The 23,631-nt window shown below is 41.9% G+C and overlaps 1 protein-coding gene and 1 non-coding gene across 2 annotated transcripts; one reads left to right on the top strand and one right to left on the bottom strand.

The window, feature by feature from the left end:
- The first annotated feature begins 1,102 nt into the window (after positions 1-1,102).
- On the top strand, positions 1,103-2,094 carry LOC112076116 (CKLF-like MARVEL transmembrane domain containing 7). The gene is made up of 2 exons (XR_011477615.1): positions 1,103-1,186; positions 1,540-2,094. It is a non-coding gene; the product is annotated as a CKLF-like MARVEL transmembrane domain containing 7 (transcript).
- Positions 2,095-9,354: 7,260 nt separating this feature from the next.
- Positions 9,355-16,969, bottom strand: cmtm6 (CKLF-like MARVEL transmembrane domain containing 6). Its single transcript, XM_024142999.2, has 5 exons — positions 16,841-16,969; positions 16,291-16,420; positions 10,339-10,515; positions 10,064-10,162; positions 9,355-9,851 (listed from the first exon to the last, which is right to left on the bottom strand). Exons 2-5 carry the CDS (start codon positions 16,411-16,413, stop codon positions 9,687-9,689), a joined length of 564 nt encoding a protein of 187 aa, XP_023998767.1. The 5' UTR covers positions 16,414-16,420; positions 16,841-16,969; the 3' UTR covers positions 9,355-9,686.
- Positions 16,970-23,631: the final 6,662 nt, after the last annotated feature.

The raw sequence follows: 23,631 nt of genomic DNA, 5'->3' as shown, positions 1-23,631 counted from the left end.
CATCTTCCTTGGCCCTGTCTAGCCCAAGCAGCATGGTTCCAGTCTCTCTACACCCTATCTCCTTGGCCCTGTCTGCAGCCTAAGCATTCAGTTTGTCCAGTCCTACAGCCCCTATCATTCTCTGGCACTGTCTGCAGCCTAAGCAGCATGTTGTCCAGTCTCTAACAGCCCCTATCTTTCCTATGGCACTATCTGTCAGCCCTAAGGCATCATGTTGTACGCCAGTCTCTACAGCCCCTATCTTCCTTGGCCCTGTCTGCAGCCTAAGCATCATGTTGTCCAGTCTCTACAGCCCCTATCTTCCTTGGCACTGTCTAGCTAGCTGCAAATTGAATCAGACACTAGCCAGTTGATTTTAGCTCTTAGCTAATGCCAATGACAAATGCTCTTCAAATTGCCAATATGAGCATTTTATTTTTTACAGTTAGTGAACACAACATTAACATGGAAAAGGACAAGAGAAGAGCTAGCTAAATCAACAAAATAGCTAGCTAGTTGCCTCAGCTTGGCTGACTGTCTACTYAGCTTGTTATCAAATCAATTTAATTTCACAGACTCATCTTATCAATCAAAAAAAGTACTCTAAAATGTCAATTTTATAATGACCAACATAAAAATGCTTTCTATACAGTTTCTTGCCTTAATATTTTTGTCCTGGTCTCAATGACAAAGCAAACAAAGTTGTGAGAAACCTTTCAGGTCCAGTGGAGGCAAGGCGTCTCCTGGTGTYAGCATTGGCGTYAGTCGTTACTATAGCAATTCAAGATGGCGCTACTCTAATAAACGTTGTTCAATATCAAAATCCCAATTGAGATGTTTCTATGTTAAATGCACATGTTTAGTATGTGTGGATGGAATACATCTCTTTACTTCCTAAAGTGTTTCCATTCACCTTTAAGGAGTTCACCCCATCCTGTCAAGTACAGTTTGGAGATCTAAAAAGTCTGTTAATAATCATTCTCCTAAAATGGTYTTTTCCTCTTACACTTGTACCCAGTAACCAGCTTGGGGACTTACAGCTGTCCCCTCAATGCTTGACAGATGACCAACGTGTAGGGTTTTTATAGGGGGATAATGAGGCATCGTTCTTGTTGACCTTTACAGGCATTTGGCTTCATCGCCACATTCCTACTGGCTGTCAGCATATGGACATCCTATAAGGTCACATGTGGTTCCCAGCCAACCAGTAAGTCTGAAATTCTTTGAAATCCTTATGGGGTTTTCCCTCAGTTGCCTAGCGACATGTACTGAGCCTTCGAAAGACAGACGCTCAACCGAAAAGGAATTCAATTATAACCTGTAATCATATCATGAAATAGTTCCTCTTTTTACACTGGTAAACAATATCACTTTGCATATTTGCTACAGTGGAGCTTTCTTTTGCAACGCAGATCAGGAGTTAATTCCATTCCATTTCCTGTGCTGCCGGCTATTACGTAGTGCTGTTACAAGAGCTAGGAAGTGCTTTTTGTTCTTAGTTGACTAAACTTTGGTTAACTAGTGTTTTCCCCATCACTCTTCCTCTATCTCTAACTGTAGGTGCTTCTGTGTAAAACGGATCTATCATTTCTTCCCCTGAAGTACCAAGATGACTTCATTGTCAGTGTGCTGTGCGACAGTAACTTCTTACCCCAACAACTGGCCCGGGGCCCATTAAACAATCAGAACTTCAGCTTAGCCCGAGACTGGTTTCACTTCAGGATAGCTACAAGTTAGCCAGTTAACTTTGTTAAACACTCTATTTTGTACAGTTTACAAAGAAAGCTTAAAGTAATTTCTCCTTCTTTGAGATACACGACCGGTCAGTTGTTAGGGATAAGAAGTCACCTGTGTGTGCTCTGAAGAGCAGACAGCTGTTGTTTCATGTAAGTGCCTCCATAGTGTTTAAACTAAGGGCTAGGCTGAGAACCAGACCAAACCACCCCTCCATCTTCAATGGTCGCTATTTCAATGCTTTGAAATCAAAAGAGGACATAAGCTGTTTTTCAGTGTTGCCCAGAAGATTTTTAGAGTTCGATATGTCAATGCCACCCCTGTTTACATTATTTATTTGAGAGCAAATTTTTATGATAAAGTTTTGTGCTTTTATGTTCACGCTTACTACTGTCACAGTATTATAGGCTGCTTTTGAGAAGAATATAATCATAAAAAGGTCAACCTTTAGCCTCACACTATCACATGTATTTAAACATCTCTTCTTTATCTGATGTGTTTGACTTTGTATATGGGTTTATATTTCAAACATGCTTTTGTTTGACTGAAGTAAAAGGGAAACTCAACAGCATCCATGTCTCTGAATCCTTGTTTGTTGAAAATAAGACATTGAGACCAGTGGAGGCTCCTTAGAGGAGGAAGGGGAGGACCATCCTCAGTGAATTTCATAMAAATTGTGAAACATTAAGTTATCCTTTTCAGATAAAATTAAATATATTCACGTCACCCCAAAAATAGATTAAAACACACTGTTTTGCAATGAAGGTCTGCAGTAGCCTCAACAGCACTCTAAGGTAGCAACATGGTATAGCCGGAGGACAGCTAGTTTCCATCCTCCTTTGGGTACATTGACTTTAATACAAAACATAAGAGGCTYGTGGTTCTCACCCCCTTCTATAGACTTACATAGTCATTATTTCAACTTCTGGAGGAAGATCTCAAACCTATCAGAGCTCTTGCAGCATGAACTGACATGTTGTCCACCCAATCAAAGGATAAGAGTATGAATCTAGTACTGCAAGCATAAACTACAGCTAGCTAGCACTGTTGTGAGTAGTTGACTCAAAGAGAAAGACAATAGTTGAGCAGTTTTGAAAAATGTAATTCTTAAATAAAGGAGACGCAAGAGCGAGCTAGCTATATTTCATATTTTTTTCAYTTACTTAGCTAGCGAATGCAGCTAGCTAGTTTAGCCTACTSAAACACCCGGCTMAAACAGARAGAGGTGCTATGTTACCTAGCTGGCTATCCAACACTGGAACTCTTCCAAGTCAAGGTAAGCTTTTGGTTTTCTTAATTTATTGCCACTGGGGCCCGCAGGTGTAACTACTAAACTGCTAGCTAACTGTACACTGTTCTGCATGATTGTAGCAGGCTTAATAATGTGTTAGTTCTAGCAGTTGTGTAAAGTAAAAATACACAAAATGTTTTTKGGGGGTATCTGTACTTTACTATTTATATTTTTTACAACTTTTATTTCACTACATACCTAAAGACAATTATGTACTTTTTACTCCATACATTTTCCCTGACACCCAAAAGTACTCGTTACATTTTGAATGCTTAGCAGGACAGGAAAACTATCCAATTCACACACTTATCAAGAGAACCTCCCTGGTCATCCCTACTGCCTCTGATCTGGCAGACTTGACTCAACACATGCCTYGTTTATAAATGATGTCTGAGTGTTAGMGCATGCCCCTGGCTATCAGTAAATTAAAAAAAACATAAAATGATGCCGTCTGGTTTGTTTTATAAGGAATTTGAAATTRTTTATACTTTTACTTTTGATACTTAAGTATATTTTAGCAATTACATTTACTTTTGATAATTAAGTATATGTAAAACCAAATACTTTTAGACTTTTACTTAAGTAGTATTTTACTGGGTAACTTTTACTTTTAACTTTTACTGGGTATCTTTACTTTTACTCAAGTATGAAAATTGGGTACTTTCTCCACCACTGAGTTTTAGTAGCTATGTTGACTTGACGTTAGCTAATATGGTGACAACGATGTAGGCTGTGTGTAGTGGTTATGATATGAAGGTTTGGCTTGGAAAGTTTTTTTCGCCTGGTCACAGACAGCTGACACGTTGTGCACAGAAGTAAAAAAAAAAAAAAAAAAGCGAAGGAAAAAGGTGAGAGGTGAGCGCGTAGATGCGAGAAGGAATTATCCAACGATCACAGGGATCATGGGGTTTATATGTGGCTGCTATGAAAGTGAACTGTATTTGTGTGTTAACAGGGGTGTATTTATTCTGTGAATTTTTATTGTCCAATATAAACTCTTGTTTGCAACTKTTGGACTAATGATTACACCCCAGATCAGCTAGATGCAGGCAAGATTGTGCAAGGCGGTATTAAATGTGACAATGTCTGTCACGTTGATTCCTCAAATTTCTCTCGACCTGTGCACCTACAGTACTTTGTAAACTTCCATTCATAGGCTAGGTTGTAGCAACCTCATGATTGGTATAGGGAACATTAGAGTATCACGTAGTAGCCTAAACCTATCGATGTTACATTGAGCAGGGTGAATGGAAAATGAATGACAGTCATCCAATATGCTGTAACAGAAAAAAGGCCATGCTCATAAAAAACAATTGCGTCCTCCCTCATCTTAAACGGCACCGACCGCCACTGGTTGAGAAGTTGTTGAACATAAAGCGTTTTCTCTCAGAGTGGTAGATACGAATTGTAGAACCTGATCCTTGACCTACATGTGCATTACTGTTTCTTATAGTATACTGTGTGTGTATATACACTACCGTTCAAAAGTTTGCAAAGAAAAAGCCATATCTCAGACTGGCCAATAAAAGATTAAGTTGGGAAAAAGAACACGGACACTGGACAGAGATATGGCTTTTTCTTTGCAACTCTGCCTAGAAGGCCAGCATCCCGGAGTCGCCTCTTCACTGTTGACGTTGAGACTGGTGTTTTGCAGGTACTATTTAATGAAGCTGCCAGTTGAGGACTTGTGAGGCGTCTTTCTCAAACTAGACACTCTAAAGTACTTGTCCTCTTGCTCGGTTGTGCACCGGGGCCTCCCGCTCTTTCTATTCTGGTTAGAGCCAGTTTGCGCTRTTCTGTGAAGGGAGTAGTAGACAGCGTTGTACGAGATCTTCAGTTTCTTGTCAATTTCTCGCATGGAATAGCCTTCATTTCTCTGAACAAGAATAGATTGAAGAGTTTCAGAAGAAAGGTCTTTGTTTCTGGACATTTTGAGCCTGTAATCGAACCCACAAATGCTGATTCTCTAGATACTCAACTAATCTAAAGAAGGACAGTTTTATTGCTTCTTTAATCAGAACAGTTTTCAGCTCTGCTAACATAATTGCAAAAGGGTTTTCTAATGATCAATTAGCTTTTTGAAATGATAACCTTGGATTATCTAACACAATGTGCCATTGGAACACAAAGTGATGGTTGCTGATAATTGTCCTCTGTACGCCTATATTCCATAAAAAAATCTGCCGTTTCCAGCTACAATAGTCATTTACAACATTAACAATGTCTGCACTGTATTTCTGATCAATGTGATGTGATTTTAATGGACAAAAAAATGGCCTTTTCTTTCAAAAGCAAGGACATTTCTAAGTGACCACAAACTTTTGAACAGTAGTGTATCTATACCCAATGCCCCCTTCCCCTGTTCAAGTGTACAAAATCCCCAGCTGAAAATGTCCATACACTTCCATTAATGACCTGGGAAAGGTCCAAGACATTCCTGTGTTGCCGGGTGGGACATGGCCTAAACACAGGGAAATACTGATTAGTACCTCCTCACTATTCCTGGTGGAGGCAAGGGAATTCACTTTAAAGTACACACTCTTAGAAAAAAGGGTTCTGCAGCTGTCCCCATAGGAGAACCCCTTTTGGTTCCAGGTAGAACTCTTTTGGGTTACATGTAGAACCCTCTGTGGAAAGGGTTGTACTCTTTAAAAGAGGATGGTATTATTACAGTTATGTTGTTGACAAAATCATGTTGTCTTCCTGAGTTTCAGGCTTATGTGTTAATGTAAATGGAGGAGATATTCTTATTTTAAAAAACTGCTGCTGCCCAAACTTTTGTGGTCTCGTGACGATCTGATATCAACCTACTCTATTGGCGCAGAGAGGCCTGGTACAGAGAGGCCTGGTACAGAGAGRCCTGGTATAGAGAGGCCTGGTACAGAGAGGCCTGGTACAGAGAGGCCTGGTACAGAGAGACCTGGTACAGAGAGGCCTGGTACAGAGAGGCCTGGTACAGAGAGACCTGGTATAGAGAGGCCTGGTACAGAGAGACCTGGTACAGAGAGGCCTGGTACAGAGAGACCTGGTACAGAGAGACCTGGTACAGAGAGACCTGGTACAGAGAGACCTGGTACAGAGATACCTGGTACAGAGAGACCTGGTACAGAGAGACCTGGTACAGAGAGGCCTGGTACAGAGAGACCTGCCAGGAATATGGCAGCAGAGACATAAGTACCACTACCCCCATGCAATATGGTGTCCATTGTTGGCCTGTTGATCAAACCCTCCATGAAAGCTCTGTTTGGTTTCAGCTACATACACGTCATTAAAAGGCAGCCTAGTCCAGTCTGAGAAGGGAGAAGGAAAGGCGGATGGGAGGGAGGGAGCAGTGGAAGTGAGATGTCTGTGGAAACGTTGTTTGGGTTTGAGATGGGAGGCTAGTAGGGAGAACATTACTCACACTGTGCTGGCTCCAGCAGCCCTGCTCTCCCTGGGGCCCCATTTGTTTACTTTCAGCAGCCCAAAGTAGCAGCTTCATGTTCACCAACTGCATTTATTCTGACATGCTGTTCTATGAGCTCTATAGCTCCATCTGCCTCACAATATAAGCTGAGGAAATTAATTCATGTTATTCAGTTTCATTAGTGKAGGTAATTTACATAAGCATGAGCTGGGGATAAAATCCATGGCATGACTTTGGTCTCAGCCCACCTATATAATACAGAATCTCTGAGCTGACTAAGTGAAAAATCTGTCAATGTGCCCTTGAGCAAGGCACGTACCCTAATTGCTCCTGTAAGTCGTTCTGGGTAAGAGCATCTGCTAAATGACTTTTTTTTTTTTAAATGAAGTAAAAGGACACTATTGACTTTTTTAAATACAAAAATGAAAACTGCATTAAAATAAGCTTTAGATCTAGAATAGCATGACCTCAGGGATGATCATCTTATATCTTTAAGTGGTTGACCACTCCTTAAAAACGGTTTATATTAAGTTCGCATTCCCTAAAAGCAATTCCTGTTGAACTACTGATGGTTTTGTCTCGTGAGTAACATGTGCCCCCTTGTGGACTAACTGAATTCACACGCAGGTTGAGGGGTTGGACCTGTACAACACTACTATCTCTGATACAGTACATTACAAGGGCTAAATAAGAACAGATATATATATTGCACAGAGGATATGTACAGATGTACGCTCTTAACCAGTAATCCCATTAAACTAAATACTTCAGAAAAGTCATGGCATTTATTGCATGACGAATTATTGACACAATATAGATGTTTTTTCAATTACAAAAATGAAGGCACAAAACATTGGCACAAAACAGAGTATATATTGCTATCTGTGAATATTACTAGTCAGTATTAAGGCACAGGTTCAGATAAGGGCTATGTATATGCCCCATTCAAACCCTCAACCCTTACACCTAGTCATGTACTGTGTATCTGATAGGATTAGGGCACTAATATCACGTTGCTTTCATCAACACCACATGAACAACATCAACCTTTTACAGTATTTGTCCTGAGAAAACACTTATTTTACTGTACTTGGATGGGAATGTCTTTCTTATAAGGGAATTGTCAGTCAGGGGTCACTGATTATAACAGCAGTCGCTTCAATACTAATGTCTTATTCCAATAGTAGAAAAATGGCGTATTATAGATGTCTACCCTATTACTTTCTACTATCACCTCAGACATTTCAGATCAGCTGCTGGATTAGCATTTGTTTCACTGTTGATTGACTCTGATTGCATTTTTTAAAGAAATCTGGATTCCTGACCCTATCCAAAATCACATGCTACTTATCAAGTAAGTAATACATTGGCCAATCAAATGTGTATGAACTTTTTTGGGGAAAAGAGGTGTCCATCAGTACAATCCCAGGATATTCTCTGAAACAAACGTTTCTACAACCTGGGAGTTAAAGGTAGAGTCAGCGAAATGACGCTGCACAAGCAACACTGCAACACTTCCCCGTCACACAGTATCTGCACAGGTTCACTTAAACCTCTTACAATGTGCTAGCCACGGGAACAAAACAGCTGACAAGTTTAGACTCGCACGCCAACGCTCTTAGTTGTTGTGGAAATTGACCCACTATGCTGTTCACTTTGTGCATCTACGTCATATCGCTAACCTTACCTTTAAGTTAGCTGTTGACTAAAATATGAACATTGAGGTCTCATTCTAACCTGAAAGTAACTTCATTCATTACACACAAGGTCACATGACTGAACAGAAGAAAAAGAAGAAAAGAAGAAAATCCATCCAGGACAATAAATAGTTCAATCTTCCAAAACCCTGACCCCTCCCTCCAAGTTAACTTCTGAAATAAAGAAAAACACATACAATTAAAATACATCAACTGCAGTTGAAAAGGCATTTAAAAACATTACAGATATAGTCAGTTACATTTTAAATATAGCAATCAATGAAACTGTATCTATATGGTATGAACACCAGTAAAGAACGTGGAGTTGGACTCATAGAAATACTGGGGAGCTTGCTTGCATGGACTGAAATTTTAAAACCGTAGAAATCAATGACTTGGGGTTACTTGTTGGAAATAGGTCTAAAATAAAATGACAGACATAGGGGCCCATTAATTTAAAAAATATATATTTCTGTAAAAACATTTCTGGCATTACTGTTCCCTTTCCTTCTAAAGAGTTTGAATTGAATCATATTGTCATTCCTTAAAACTGGCTAATAAATGATGTCGACTTTTAAAACGATTTCTTCCAATTAAATAATGTAACTGTACTTTCCGAAATGGATGTGTTGGGTTTGACTGTAAATAACTGGATAAATATTGTTTTTCAACTCCCAACCCATTTTTTAGAGAGAGAGATTAGATACAGCATTTTTGCATTAGCTGGAGCCATCTTGATAAGATTAAGAAAAATATTAGAGACTCAATTACAAGTACAGATAGGTGCTCATCCAGTAACACTGAGAAATGCAGCCATGACAGTCAGTGGTAAGGCAATACAGTGATCTTAAAATCTCATAATAGTCTATTCCAGGACTCTCCAACCCTGTTCCTGGAGAGATACAGTCCTGTAGGTTTTAACTCCAACCCTGTTCCTGGAGAGATACAGTCCTGTAGGTTCACTCCAACCTGTTCCTGGAGAGATACAGTCCTGTAGGTTTTAACTCCAACCGAATCTAACACACTGATTCTAATAATTACCAGGTTAGTTAAACTGGGGTTGGAGTGAAAGCATACAGGAGGATAGATCTCCAGCAACAGAGTTGGAGTGAAAACCTACAGGAGGATATATCTCCAGGAACAGGGTTGGAGTGAAAACCTACAGGAGGATAGATCTCCAGGAACAGGGTTGGAGTGAAAACCTACAGGAGGATAGATCTCCAGGAACAGGGTTGGAGTGAAAACCTACAGGAGGATAGATCTCCAGGAACAGGGTTGGAGTGAAAATCTACAGGAGGATAGATCTCCAGGAACAGGGTTGGAGAGCCTTGGTCTATTTTTATCAATGAGTGGTCCCATTCCAAGCAGGTCCATGGTCCAAGGAAACAGAATGTATACAGCAAAGGCCATGTCTCCTGGTCCCACTGCTGAGAATAAAAGCTCTGAATAAGATGTTAAAACTACTGGAGATTTCTTTCCTTCCTTTAAGCAGATATAAGGTGGCCCTCTGATAGTGTATTGCTTGTTTGCGTGGGAGAAAGAGATACCCAGTGTTACACTCGTTTAGGTATTGTGGGGTCTAGTCTGCTTCGTTCTGTTCCCTGTTGAGTTTCTCGGCCTCTGCCACGGGCGCCCCGCCGTTGCTTGCGGCTTGCTGGTTGGTCTTTTTAAAAGGCAAACCCCTGGTCTTCACAAACCAGCCAGCATCCACCAGGAATGCCACAGTGGCCAGGAAGCCAAATGCCTGAAAATAAATAGTAATAMGTTATTACTAAGTATTAACATTAGTAAAACATCTTGTAACAAACACAAAAAAAAYGACACTAAACAGTTTGACAAAATGGTTCTCCTTTCAATCTAAACCCAGCTTGGTTTGKGCTGATATTTTGTCTTCATCTGAAAGAACAGTAACCAGGACCCTGAGGTATGAGGACAGTCTGAGTAAAGATCATTTACCACAGCAGCCTTCTCCAGGTCAGTTCCACCATTATCTGAGGCAAACACAATGGAGGCGATGAGGAAGAATGCAGCCATCAAAGCTGTGTACACAAAGTCCTGCAAGAGACAAGTCAGCATGGTTATACACCAGCATACATTTAAATGGGAATACAAGTATCCTCTCACACAAAGTCTTATGAATGATAAACATACACATGTTAGGCAGGTCAGTGGGCCTCATTTACCAACATATGTGCACAAAATGTGTATATTCACACACACTGAGTACTCACCAGGGAGGGCCAGCTGCTGATGCCCACTCTCTTGTGCAGGGTGGTAGCGAGGAGGATGAGGAGGAGAGCTGTGAAGAGGAAGGCTGTGCAGCTGACAAACTCAAAGAAGTACAGCGGAGAGCATCTCATACAGTTCGTCACTACCTCTTCAAGAATGAAGGCCACAAACGACAGGAGCTGAGGACACACAAGTCAAAACTAAGTGATCATGTACTACCCCAGTCTCAACAACAGATGGCACTGTAGTACTRCCAGWGCTAAATGGGAAGTTGTGTTTTTTGTCTCAGATATAGAACAGGTTAGGGGTAATTTAGTGTCGTCAAACATGCTTGTGTATGGTTTGAGTACTGATGAACTCAGGATKTTGTCTTCTGACGCTATATTTATATGTTGTGCCAATATAGTGACATCAGTAGAGTTGACTCAAGAATTGAGTGACTATCATAGCCCTATGTAAATGAGGGTTTGTGAAAATGTCGAAATATTTGATGCGAAGTTTTTTTCAGAGTTGGGCTTGGAGGAAGGGACAACTCTTTAATGTAATCTTCACAAGGAGAGGATTCTTCTGGTGTGACCATCACAGTACTCTTAAAGCTCATCACAGTGTGATGGAAGCACCACATACTGGCTCCATTCATAACGCCACCACACACACATAGCTTCTTCATGTTGCCATTAGAACGGTGACCAACTAAAGGATCCACCCCTTTACAACACCCACAAGACCCCATTTTGATTTCTCAATAGCCACTATTAATAAAGATTCCTAAGAAAGGACACAAGGCCAGCAAAACCACACTAACTGACTCACGCGGTTCCTGACTTTTGTTTTCGTTTCCTTATCGATTGTTTGGTAGGAACAGGCCAGAAAGCATACTGCGCTGAGGATCTGTCCCCATACCAGACAGCATACTGCGCTGAGGATCTGTCCCTACGCCAGATAGCATACTGCGCTGAGGATCTGTCCCCACGCCAGACAGCATACTGCGCTGAGGATCTGTCCCCACGCAGACAGCATACTGCGCTGAGGATCTGTCCTCACGCCAGATAGCATACTGCGCTGAGGATCTGTCCCCACGCCAGACAGCATACTGCGCTGAGGATCTGTCCCCACGCCAGACAGCATACTGCGCTGAGGATCTGTCCCCACGCCAGACAGCATACTGCGCTGAGGATCTGTCCCCGCGCCAGACAGCATACTGCGCGAGATCTGTCCCCCGCCGCCAGACAGCATACTGCGCTGAGGATCTGTCCCCGCGCCAGACAGCATACTGCGCTGGAGATCTGTCCCCGCGCCAGACAGCATTACTGCGCTGAGGAATCTGTCCCCACGCCAGACAGCATACTGCGCTGAGGATCTGTCCCCACGCCAGACAGCATACTGCGCTGAGGATCTCTTCCCCACGCCAGACAGCATACTGCGCTGAGGATCTGTCCCCACCAGACAGCATACTGCGCTGAGGATCTGTCCTCACGCCAGACAGCAACTGCGCTGAGGATCTGTCCTCACGCCAGACAGCATACTGCGCTGAGGATCTGTCCTCACGCCAGACAGCATACTGCGCTGAGGATCTGTCCCCACGCCAGACAGCATACTGCGCTGAGGATCTGTCCCCACGCCAGAGAGCATACTGCCGCTGAGGATCTGTCCCCACGCCAGAGAGCATACTGCGCTGAGGATCGTGTCCCCACGCCAGACAGCATACTGCGCTGAGGATCTGTCCTCACGCCAGACAGCACTGCGCTGAGGATCTGTCCCCACGCCAGACAGCATACTGCGCTGAGGATCTGTCCCCACGCCAGACAGCATACTGCGCTGAGGATCTGTCCTCACGCCATACTGCGCTGAGGATCTGTCCTCACGCCATACTGCGCTGAGGATCTGTCCTCACGCCAGATAGCACTAAATGGGTACCGAAAACTAAACGGTAGACAGCAAACATGTTCTCACTGTAATACGTGCTGAGCATAATGTGCCATATGTGTGTGTATCTATAAAAACAGTGGCTTAAACTGTACAGTATGTAGGCCTTTGTTCCATATTACAAGGTAAAATGCACCATGGTCCGTTTCCCCCCAGCCATAGTGTTAATGAAGCCACAGCTCTATATCTGCAGCTATATTACATGACCAGACAGACAGTCTGACGTCAACAACTGTAATAAAGACTGGGCCTCCTACTCAAGAGGACATCTTCTGCAGCACCTTTAACACTTTCTTTACGGTCTGTTGTGTGTGTTTAACTATTCTTGTGGGGACCAGTTAAATAAAATGTAAAAAATCAATTTGGTTGAACCTTTAATACCCACAAGAAGAGTAAATAAACAACCATTTTGACCAACTGGGGACATTGTTTGTCCCCACAAGGTCAAATGCTATTTCTAGGGGGTTTAGGGTTAAGGTTAGAATACGTTAAGCGCTAGGAGCTAGGGTTAGGTTTTTGGGATAAGGTTAGGGTATGAGTACGGGTTAGGGAAAATGAGATTTTGAAAGCCTGAATTGTGTGTTCCCACAAGGTTAGCTGTGCAAGGCTGTATGTGCTCTCCACAATGTTCTATGAACACACAACTCTAGCAAAGTGTTGTGGTGCAAGAGAAAGAGCAGAGAGTTAAAAATCATTAGAATCCAGGGTTCTTTGTGGCTTTAAGCAAGAAATGCTTTAAATTACATTAAATCCACAGATATTTATGTGCAATGAGCTTGCCAAGCATTCTTGCAATGTTGATCATATTTGGAGGAATCCATTGTTTCTCTCAACACACACACACACACACACACCACACAGTAAGAAGGTCAAACAGCAAGGCTTAAAATAACCCTGGTAATGACATTTTGCATCGGCTGCTAATTTCATTTGCAGTGCACCGCTAGAAGGTATTGCTAACACCTGACTCTGATTAGTTTGACTAAGGACCCAGTGGATCTGAGGAAGACAGAGCCGTGTTCATCACTGTCTGTCTCCAGACTGCGGTTGCACAAGAGACAAACTCTGAATCAACTCAGATTTCCTGCTTCAGAAGGAGATGCAATTCATTTTAAAAATTGCCTGGACTAAGAGCTCAATCGCAAACTATGGCAATTAGTAAACCTCCACCTCTAACCTGCTTACTCACAGGCCAACCTAATAGTACAAGAGGTGCCCTCACCCAAACAAGCCCTCCCTCTGCCCGGAAAGAGTTTGTTTCAAGATCTTTGTTAACTGGGGAGAAATACAAGATAGCAGCCATAAAACCATGTGATTTGAATTCAACTGAAGATCCCATTTCACTGCAGTTAGGAACGCAGTCAAATAGTTGAAGCCTTGACATTGGGGTCTAGGAACAAGAGATAAGCCATTCATGATATCCAGTTCAAATGTAGACATTTCACAGCTCTGCCACTTGTGATGACCAGCGGGACACAGAAAGGGGTCAAACATGAGTCAACAGCAGTCTGCTGTAGTATCCTCATCCAATTCAACAGAATGCCAAGCTGTAATAGCCTCACCCAATTCACACAGAATTGCTTTTAAAGACACCCCCACACATATGCGCGCCACACACACAAGCTGACTTAAGCACGGCTGCTCTTTCATATAGGCAAACACGGAGGCATTTCAATTGTCTAAAATGGTTTCCGACCAGTCTCCTCTTTAATGTGAGCTAGGTGATATGTCCAACTGGAGTGCTGTTCTAGACAGGCTATATAGAGCTAAAGATACAGGATCTGATTTCCGCTACCCTCAACTGGATACAGCAGCTCCATAGTGACTGATTTGGAGTCTGAAATCTGAAAAACAACTTTGCCGTCTTAGGCCTGACAATCAGTTAAAGGTTCCTGAGGGTCATCTCTCTCTGCTGACAAATACCCCAGGCCATCACGAAGGGGATGTGGTCTGATGGGTGGATCATCACTGTTGCAACTTCTATAGAATGGTCTGACTTTCACATTTCAAGGAATAATCAAGAAAAACAGCTGACAAATGTCACACCCTAAGAAAGACACAAAAGGTTATGATTTACAAACTTGCCTGTTAATTGTGGGATAGACAGCCCACAGTTTCTGGGAGCTGGATCCAGTTACATACAAAACAATGAAATGGTAGCATTTGAAAATCTGCATATTCTATTTATAACACGCAGACTATCCACTTACAAGGAACGCGGTATCAACTGGCAAGGGAGATAGTGTTTATACTTAGACATTTGACATAAACTTGTTCATCTGTCTATATCTGGAGCACAAAGTAAACATGTGATGACACCACTAGATAAAAGTCATATTGTCACCAGAGTTGATCTAACCCTTTTTTACTACTTGGTCCATCAGAACAGACAGATAGGAAGACAACCTTCTGGTCTCTCCTCTGAAATACACGGAGCAAAAATATAAAAAGCAACATGCAAACATTTCAAAGATGTTACTGAGTTACAGTTCATAGAGGGAATCAGTCAATGTAAATAAATGCATTAGGGCCTAATCTATGGAGTTTTTTCCCAAAAAAGCCATTGGGGGGGGACTGGGAAATACCAGAATATGCAGCTGTTGGTCACAGATACTTTTTTTAAAGGTAAGGGCGTGGATCAGAAAACCAGTCAGTATCTGGTGTGACCACCATTTGCCTCATGCAGTGCAACATCTCCTTCACATAGAGTTGGCCAGGCTGTTGTGTGAAGTTGCTGGATATTGGCGGTAACATGAACACAGTGTCGTACATGTCGATCCAGAGCATCCCAAACGTGCTCAATGGGTCTGGCCATGGAATAACTGGGACATTTTCAGCTTGCAGGAATTATGTACAGATCCTTGCGACATGGGGCCGTGCATTATCATACTAAAACATGAGGTGATGGCGGCGGATGAATGGCACGACAATGGGCCTCCAGATCTCGTCATGGTGTCTCTGTGCATTCAAATTGCCTTAGATAAAGTGCAATTGTGTTCATGGTCCGCAGCTTATGCCTGCCCATACCATAACCCCCCCACCACCACGGGGCACTCTGTTCACAACATTGACATCAGCAAACCGCTCGCCCACACAACGCCATATACATGGTCTGTGGTTGTGAGGCCGGTTGGACGTACTGCCAAATTCTCTAAAACGATGTTGAACATTCAATTCTCTAGCAACAGCTCTGGTGGACATTCCTGCAGTCAGGAATGTCCACCAGAGTCAGTCAGCATGCCAATTGCACACTCCCTCAGAACTTGAGACATCTGTGCGATTGTGTTGTGTTACAAAACTGCACATTTTAGAGTGGCCTTTTATTGTCCCCAGCATAAGGTGCACATGTGTAATGACCGTGCCGTTTAACCAGGTTCTTGATATGCCACACCTGTCAGGTGGATCAATTATCTTGGCAAAGGAGAAATGCACACTAACAGGGACATAAACAAATTTGTGCCAAAAATGTTAGAGAAATAAGCTTTTTGTGCATTAGGAAAATGTCTGGGAGCTTTTATTTCAGCTCATGAAACATGGGACCAACACTTTACATGTTGCATTTATTTTTTTGTTCAGTGTAGTTGTCACGCCCTGACCTTAGAGATCCTTTTTATGTCTCTATTTGGTTTGGTCAGGGTGTGATTTGGGGTGGGTATTCTATGTTCTTTAGTTCTATTATTTGTATTTCTATGTTTTGACCGGGTAGTGTTCTCAATCAGGGACAGCTGTCTATCGTTGTCTCTGATTGAGAACCATACTTAGGTAGCCCTTTTTCCCACCTGTCTTTGTGGGAGGTTAACTTTGTTTGTGGCACATAGCCCTTTAGCTTCACGGTTGTTTTGKATTGTTTATTGTCGGYGTCATATAAATAAAGTAATATGTACGCTCACCACGCTGCACCTTGGTCCTCTTCATTCAACGGCYGTGACAGTAGTTTCATGTTATGCTTGGATTAAGACTTGCCCAACACAGTGGAACATTAACAATAACAGTATCATAACAAGAACTATGATAAGAATATTACTTACCACTTCCACCACCTTTATCAAACATCTGACTTTATCCAAATTATCTGTTGGTACAATTAACCACTTTTTGGATTTGGCCTCTGAAACTGTTGTTGGACTGTAGACTGGTTCCGCGGCAGCCATGGCGTGACTGAAATGAATAGATTTTAAGAAAAAAGTACAACTTCAATAAGACTGCAACTATGTACTTCATGTTACAGTGTAGGCCTATCATTTATTAACAKTATCAGACCAGCGGCARACTACAGAGCGAAAGCGAAAGCGTGGCATTTTGTTAACTTCAAAAGACACGATGKAAGAAATAACTTKGTGTTAAATTTAGGGTAGCCTGTCACTGGACATTTTACAAGTATCGACTGATACTGACTCAATGTAGTCGAAAATTCATCGCCTCCGTACTCAACTCCATCGGGTATCTTGGCTAGGGTAGACTGTATCAAACACTCACATAAGTGAGAACATACAGCTCATAAATATTAAATCAAATTGAAAGGAAAAACTAATAAAGGCTATAGCCTAAGCAACAAAAAAAGTATAAAGATGGACTCACGCGTCAAGTTTGGAGCAACCAACTGAATAGGTATGGCTTGGCGATAGATATCGTACTTCCACGACTTTCCAATGCGATGCCCTTTGTTGTTGCGTTCTTGTTTAAAACCTAGACCCACACTTCCGCAAATGAACGGCTTGTCTACACCCCTGTCGTTAACAGAAGAGTATGGGGGGTGACAAGTGCCAGAATTAAGCATAGGCAACTGTACCACCGTGTGGCTGTTGCCTACCATTGAACGTCTGACTGACATTACATGTTACCAACGCCTTACTAACTTCTGCGTGACGCCTACATGTAACTAACATGTCGTCAGATATATAGTATTTCACATTGTAATACACTACCCCTACATGCCATTGTATTATAGGATATATACATATTTACATTGTAATAAACTACCCCTACATGCCATTGTATTATAGGATATATACATATTTTACATTGTAATAAACGACCCCTACATGCCATTGTATTATAGGATATATACATATTTTACATTGTAATAAACGACCCCTACATGCCATTGTATTATAGGATATATACATATTTACATTGTAATAAACTACCCTACATGCCATTCTGTGCTGGAGCTATGGGTTTATTTTCCATTGACACTAGGCTACACATTCACACTCAAACTGAATTGAATGGGGAATGCATAAGTACTTTTCATTGAAGAAGGGAAACGAGGTACAACATACAACTTTGATCAAAACCTAAAATCATGCCTGACAAGACCAATGAAATCATAACGTATCCTAATATAGTCTGGATACAGGAGTAGCCTATTCTACAATAATGTAACTGTATATACTAGTATTATTTATCAAATTGATCAATGAAATTGTAAATGTGGGTGGGTACGCTACTTCAATCAGCGTCACTGCAGCTGTTTTACCACCACCCACACTGTTCTCGCTCCACAAGCAACCACATCCTCTTCTCCTGTTCAACTAATTTGCAGTACCAGTCAAAGGTTTGGACACACCTACTCATTCAAGGGATTTCTTTATTTTACTATTTTCTACATTGTAGAATAATAGTGAAGACATCAAAACTATGAAATAACACACATGGAATCATATAGTAACCAAAAAAAGTGTTAAACAAATCTAAATATATTTTATATTTGAGATTCATCAAAGTAGCCACCCTTTGCCTTGATGAAAGCTTTGCATACTCTTGGCACTCTTTGCACACTCAGATCCTCCGTTCACCTACTCTGCCTCTCTCACAGAGGGACTCAGACCAAAGGACAGATTTCCACCAGTCTAATGTCCATTGCTTGTGTTTCTTGACCCAATGAAGTCCCTTCTTCTTATTGGTGTCCTTTAGTAGTATTTCATGCGCCTGTGACATTTATTGCAAACCGCCATAGTATCAAAGAAGAAGACTCCGTATGTAGTCTGACATGTTTTCTTTACCATATATTGGTCTTTATATAACAAAATATTGTTAAATAGAAGAAAAAAATTAAGCTGCTTTTGGATTGAAATTGCTAGCTACTGTAACGTTACTTATTTACTTACATCAGCCTCCGTGTAGCTTTCTGTTTATATGTAGCTTGCACTTCAATGGCATCCCTCAAGGAGATGTTATTTGATCTTTCCAACCAGGTGAGATCTATGAAGGCACCACTGATCTCGACAAGAGGTAAAGCGGTTAACTTCTATTACATAACTGGAAGGATTTAGCTATGAACAACCATTTTTCAACAACCATTTTCCATCTAGGTACTTGGTCATCTAGAAGTTGCTAGTTACACATTTAGTTATATGTCTGTCATATTGAGGTATCTAGCTATAAGTTAACCCTGATCAATCAAATGGATAGGTCTTACCAATTTTGGTCATTCCAACTGCCCTTAACTAGGTGTCTTTGCTAGACAGACACACAGACAGAGATGGGGGGAGAGGGGAAAATAAAGGATGAAAGTGAGAGTGAAAGAGAGGGTGGGAAGAGAGTGAAAGATAGAGAGAGATGGGGAGAGAGAGAAACAAAGAAAGACAGTCGTGCAAAATTACTTGGACTTGAGTATTTCAACAACTCTTGTCTTCAAACTTGTTAGGCAATCACATGTACCTATGGGGGAAGGATGCCAGCCACACAGGAGGGTGGTTTTCACTGAGGAGGAGGAGGCCATGCTGACCGAGATGCATGTTGGCCATTTCAGAGTGAAGCGATGATGCCAAAATCAACATACGCTTCTTTTGGCATGGGATTGTCAAGGATGTGGACAGCTGGGCAAGTAAAATAACCTTTTTTTTATCGATCACATTCTATTATACTGAAATTATTATGATTTCAATTAATGTCATATCAGAGAGAACACAATGTTTCAATTTGTCACTTTGTGCTTAAAGGTCTAGCCTGACAGAAGTTTGAGAGGGTGAAGACTGGCATAAGAGTTGAAGCCCATCAGTTGTTTTACCATGGCACATGATCGGTAAGTGTCACAGTACAAATTTTGCCCTGATAAGTTGCTTTGTAATGGTTGCTTTATTTGACCAAAGCAGAGTTCAATATTATAGAGTGTGTGTCATACACTTACAAATATGAAAATCTGCATACTGAACGACAGATACGGGTAAGAATGAAGTCATCTTCTCTCTAAGACTTTATATGTTAGGSATGAACCTCATCGGACCCTTAACGAAATCCAGGAATGGCAACAGCTGGTGTCTGATGGCGACCGATTATTTTACCAAGTGGGGGGAGGCAATACCCATTAAGGTCTGTTAAGGAAGAGAACGTGCTTAACTCTAAATTCCCTTCTGTAACCCATTTAAAAAGGGTGCTTGGAACCAAAAATGTATTTTCCTTTGTATGATACCCATCAAGGACAATACTGGTGAGGCCACCTCCAAGGTGATGATGGACATCTTCAACACCTACGGGACTCCTGAGGTCATGTTGATTGACCAAGGTTGTGAACTCTGAAACAAGGTACTATTAGTATTTGTTTTTCCATGGTACATAATCAGACATTTCAATATCTTCCATTGTCAGTAGATATCCCTTTCCTACCCCTCCTCTAGGTTTGGATGAACAGACCAACCACACCCTCAAGACTGCCATGGGCAAGTCCCTTGACGGGTTCCGGGAATGGTGGGAGGACAACCTGAAGGTCATTCTCTTTGCAATTCGAGCCCTGCTTTTAACCATAAGACATCTCCACAGAAACGTACAGCCTAACGATTGCATGGTGACAGTGATTGTGTCTGTTAAACCGGTAAACTGGAAACTCTGGGGGAAAAAACTAGTTCAAGTCATGATATCCGGGATTTTCAGGTCAGAGAAAGATGCCAGAGTTTCTGAATTGGAATTCCGAGTTGGATGACCGTTCAAAACTATTTTTCCCAGTCTGAGCTTGCTTTTTTCCGAGTTCCCAGTTGTCTTGAACACACTGAAGTCGGTAGTCAGAGATTGCAGAGTTCTGAGTATTTTTGAATGAGCCACTAGAGACCTAGGCTACCTCTTATTTCTGAATAGGGCTACCTCCAACAAAGAAGCGCTTGTGTCTGTATTGATGTGAGAAATAGGCATATCTTCACAGTAATGGTGGCTGGCTGCGATATCAACTAGCCTAATCATTTTTGTATTGAGGTGATATTCAATTGACAAATTTCAATTGAAATTGATTAGATTACTCTGGCAATGAAAAATATTTAGATGTAAGGCATTCATGGTGAGATCTTTAATAATAAAGTAAACAGACACTTAAACAAACACGACGCGTAACACATGTAGACGTTTAAGGCGCTCATGGTAAGATCGTTCATAATAAATTACAAGCAACTGACACATGACGTGTCAGTGCCACATTAATTGACGTGAACACTACGTCTACATGACGTGTACGTGTCACGTGACATGAACGTGAAGTGAACACGTCGGCAGTTTGACTTCTTAGAAAAAACGGTCTCCATTGACAGTCCATGTTAATTCATGGCGGTATTTTATGGCGCTAGGAAGACGTTAAGTGACTTCGTGAGAGGTATCAGCAGCTTCACAAGGCTTAATTCTGGCACTTATCACCCCCCATAGTAGAGTAGTCTAGCCTAGATAGACTACAGTCTAGTCTTCATACAGGATACTGTGACGCAACGATATGTGTGAAACAGTCAAAAGGCTTCTTCTATGCTATAATGACATTCGCAACAATTAGATGTACATTCCGCCACCTACTGTGAAGGTAGGTGGATCCCAAAAAGGAAAACATTTGGGTAAAAATAAATAAAATATCATACAAACTATCAAAAAAGAAATTAACTAAACAAAATCAACATGCTTTTCTGTAAAAAACTAATTCTAATCAGGTCCCAACACAGCCTCAGAAGCCTCTGGTGAGGGCGGGACATTTCCTAGCTACAAAAGTCCTTGTAATGCTTCTGCTGTGAAATCTTGGAGCCCCAAAAACTTCTCGGCGATCCGCTGGCAGCCCTGATCCTTGACACCTCGACCTCCTTCACCCTAACAGGGCACTCAAGGAAGTCCGGAGTATGATCCCCACCACAGTTGCAACATTTTCCATTCACAGATTCTTCAATATCATACTTCTTCCGTCTGCAAAAATGTAACCCGTGCCCATATCCTTTACAATTTCCACACTGTAATGGTTTGGACACAAATGTTCTCACCACATACCTCACATATCCAAGCTTCACATATTCAGGTAGAGTCTCCTCAAACAACAATAATATCGGCTTTTCTCCTTCCTTCCATTTACCATACGGGTCAGGCGACGTGATTTTCTGACTAAGGTACTCATTATCTACATCCAACGAGACTCCAGCTATAACTCCTTTGGCAGGCGCCCTGCTCCGAAGATCAATACATCTAGCCAGATCCAGTGCACGATTCTTCTGTTCTTCATCAACACAATTAACCAAAACAAAGCCGCTTCTAGTCACCTTTATTGAAACCACCTTTCCCACTGCTTTCTTCACAGTACTCGATATTAACAAATGGATTTCCAAAATGAATCTCCTTGTCCAAAAAATGCAGTCTAATAAGAAATGCCTTATTGGACCGGTCCTTGTCTTCTACTARAACTTTTGCTTGTTTTGTTCCATTCTTTGATGTCACTATTTTCCATTCATTATTACACACTTTACTTGCTGTACTTTTGGATTCAAGCACAGTCGCCATTTCCTCCTCCTATCCTACTGACTCACGAGCTCATTCCCCWTCCGTATCAAGGCTCTCCCTTGCATCCCTTGAACAGAAATAAAGCATTCAGAATACAACTCTTCTTCGTCTTCTGGATTTTATATGGCAGTTGTCAACCAACATTAAGGTGCATTACTGCCACCAACTGGACTGGAGTGTGGACCAGAGACAGTGAAGGTCTAAATCCTACCCAATAATCTCATTTCCCTAAGGAAACGAAATACATAATTAAATAATACATCCCCTGAAGATTTCCCCAGCAGTTCACTTAATCCTGGCTCTTCAGCCTCATTACTCCTCAAATCTAATAACAATCGCTCTCTTTCTCTCACATATTTCTGGCACTGAAATAGAACATGTTCCACTGTCTCCATCTCCTCCTGACAATGATCATCTCCTTCTCTCTCTCTCTCTCGGAGGACCTGAGCCCTAGGACCATGCCTCAGGACTACCTGGCCCGATGACTCCTTGCTGTCCCCAGTCCACCTGGTCATGCTGCTGCTCTGGTTTCGGCTGTTCTGCCTGCGGCTGTGGAGCCATGGCCTGTTCACCGGATGTGCTACCTTGTCCTGGACCTGCTGTTTTCGACTCTCTCTCTCTACTGCACCTGCTGTCTCTAACTCTGAATGATCGGCTATGAAAAGCCAACTGACATTTACTCCTGAGGTGCTGACCTGTTGCACCCTCTACAACCACTGTGATTATTATTATCTGACCCTGCTGGTCCTCTATGAACGTTTGAACATCTTGGCCATGTTCTGTTATAATCTCCACCCGGCACAGCCAGAAGAGGACTGGCCACCCCTCATAGCCTGGTTCCTCTCTAGGTTTATTCCTAGGTTCCGGTATTTCTACAGAGTTTTTCCTAGCCACTGTGCTTCTACATCAGCATTGCTTGCTGTTTGGGGTTTCAGGCTGGGTTTCTGTAAAGCACTTTGTGGCATCGGCTGATGTAAAAAAGGGCTTTATAAATACATTATTGATTGATTAACCCTTGGCTTTACCGACTGACAATTTTATCTCAACATTAGGATGTTTAAGAGCCTGCTTGTTTATAACATCCACCACCTCATTCCCCTCTATCTCAAGTGAGCTGGTACCCAGAGGAAGATCACAAATACGCCATCTGTTTCACCCTATACATTTACATTTACATTTAAGTCATTTAGCAGACGCTCTTATCCAGAGCGACTTACAAGTACATACATTCATACTTTTTTTTTTTTTTGTACTGGCCCCCCGTGGGAAACGAACCCACAACCCTGGCGTTGCAAGCGCCATGCTCTACCAACTGAGCCACACGGGGCCCTATACAAGCACTGTGCTGCACCCTCACCCGTGCTGCACAGGAGTCAGACCAGATGACTACCCTGTCTGGCCCCACTTCACCCACTCACTCTGCAGCCAATAGTATGGCCAACAACTCCATTGTATAAACAGATAAATGATCCGTGGCTCTTTTCGTCACTGCCACCTTAAACTCAGGAACACTTAAAAGCTGCTCCTGTCCTTCCTGTTTTAGGGTCCTTTGATCCATCTGTGAATATATTCAAGAAAGCATAGCATTGTGTTCTTAAATGTTTACTTACAACCATTATCTAACTCATAGCTTTCTG

The sequence above is a fragment of the Salvelinus sp. IW2-2015 genome, unplaced genomic scaffold (genome assembly GCF_002910315.2).
Source record: "Salvelinus sp. IW2-2015 unplaced genomic scaffold, ASM291031v2 Un_scaffold3585, whole genome shotgun sequence".
Taxonomy (NCBI): domain Eukaryota; kingdom Metazoa; phylum Chordata; class Actinopteri; order Salmoniformes; family Salmonidae; genus Salvelinus; species Salvelinus sp. IW2-2015.
This window is presented reverse-complemented; position numbering and strand designations above follow the sequence as displayed.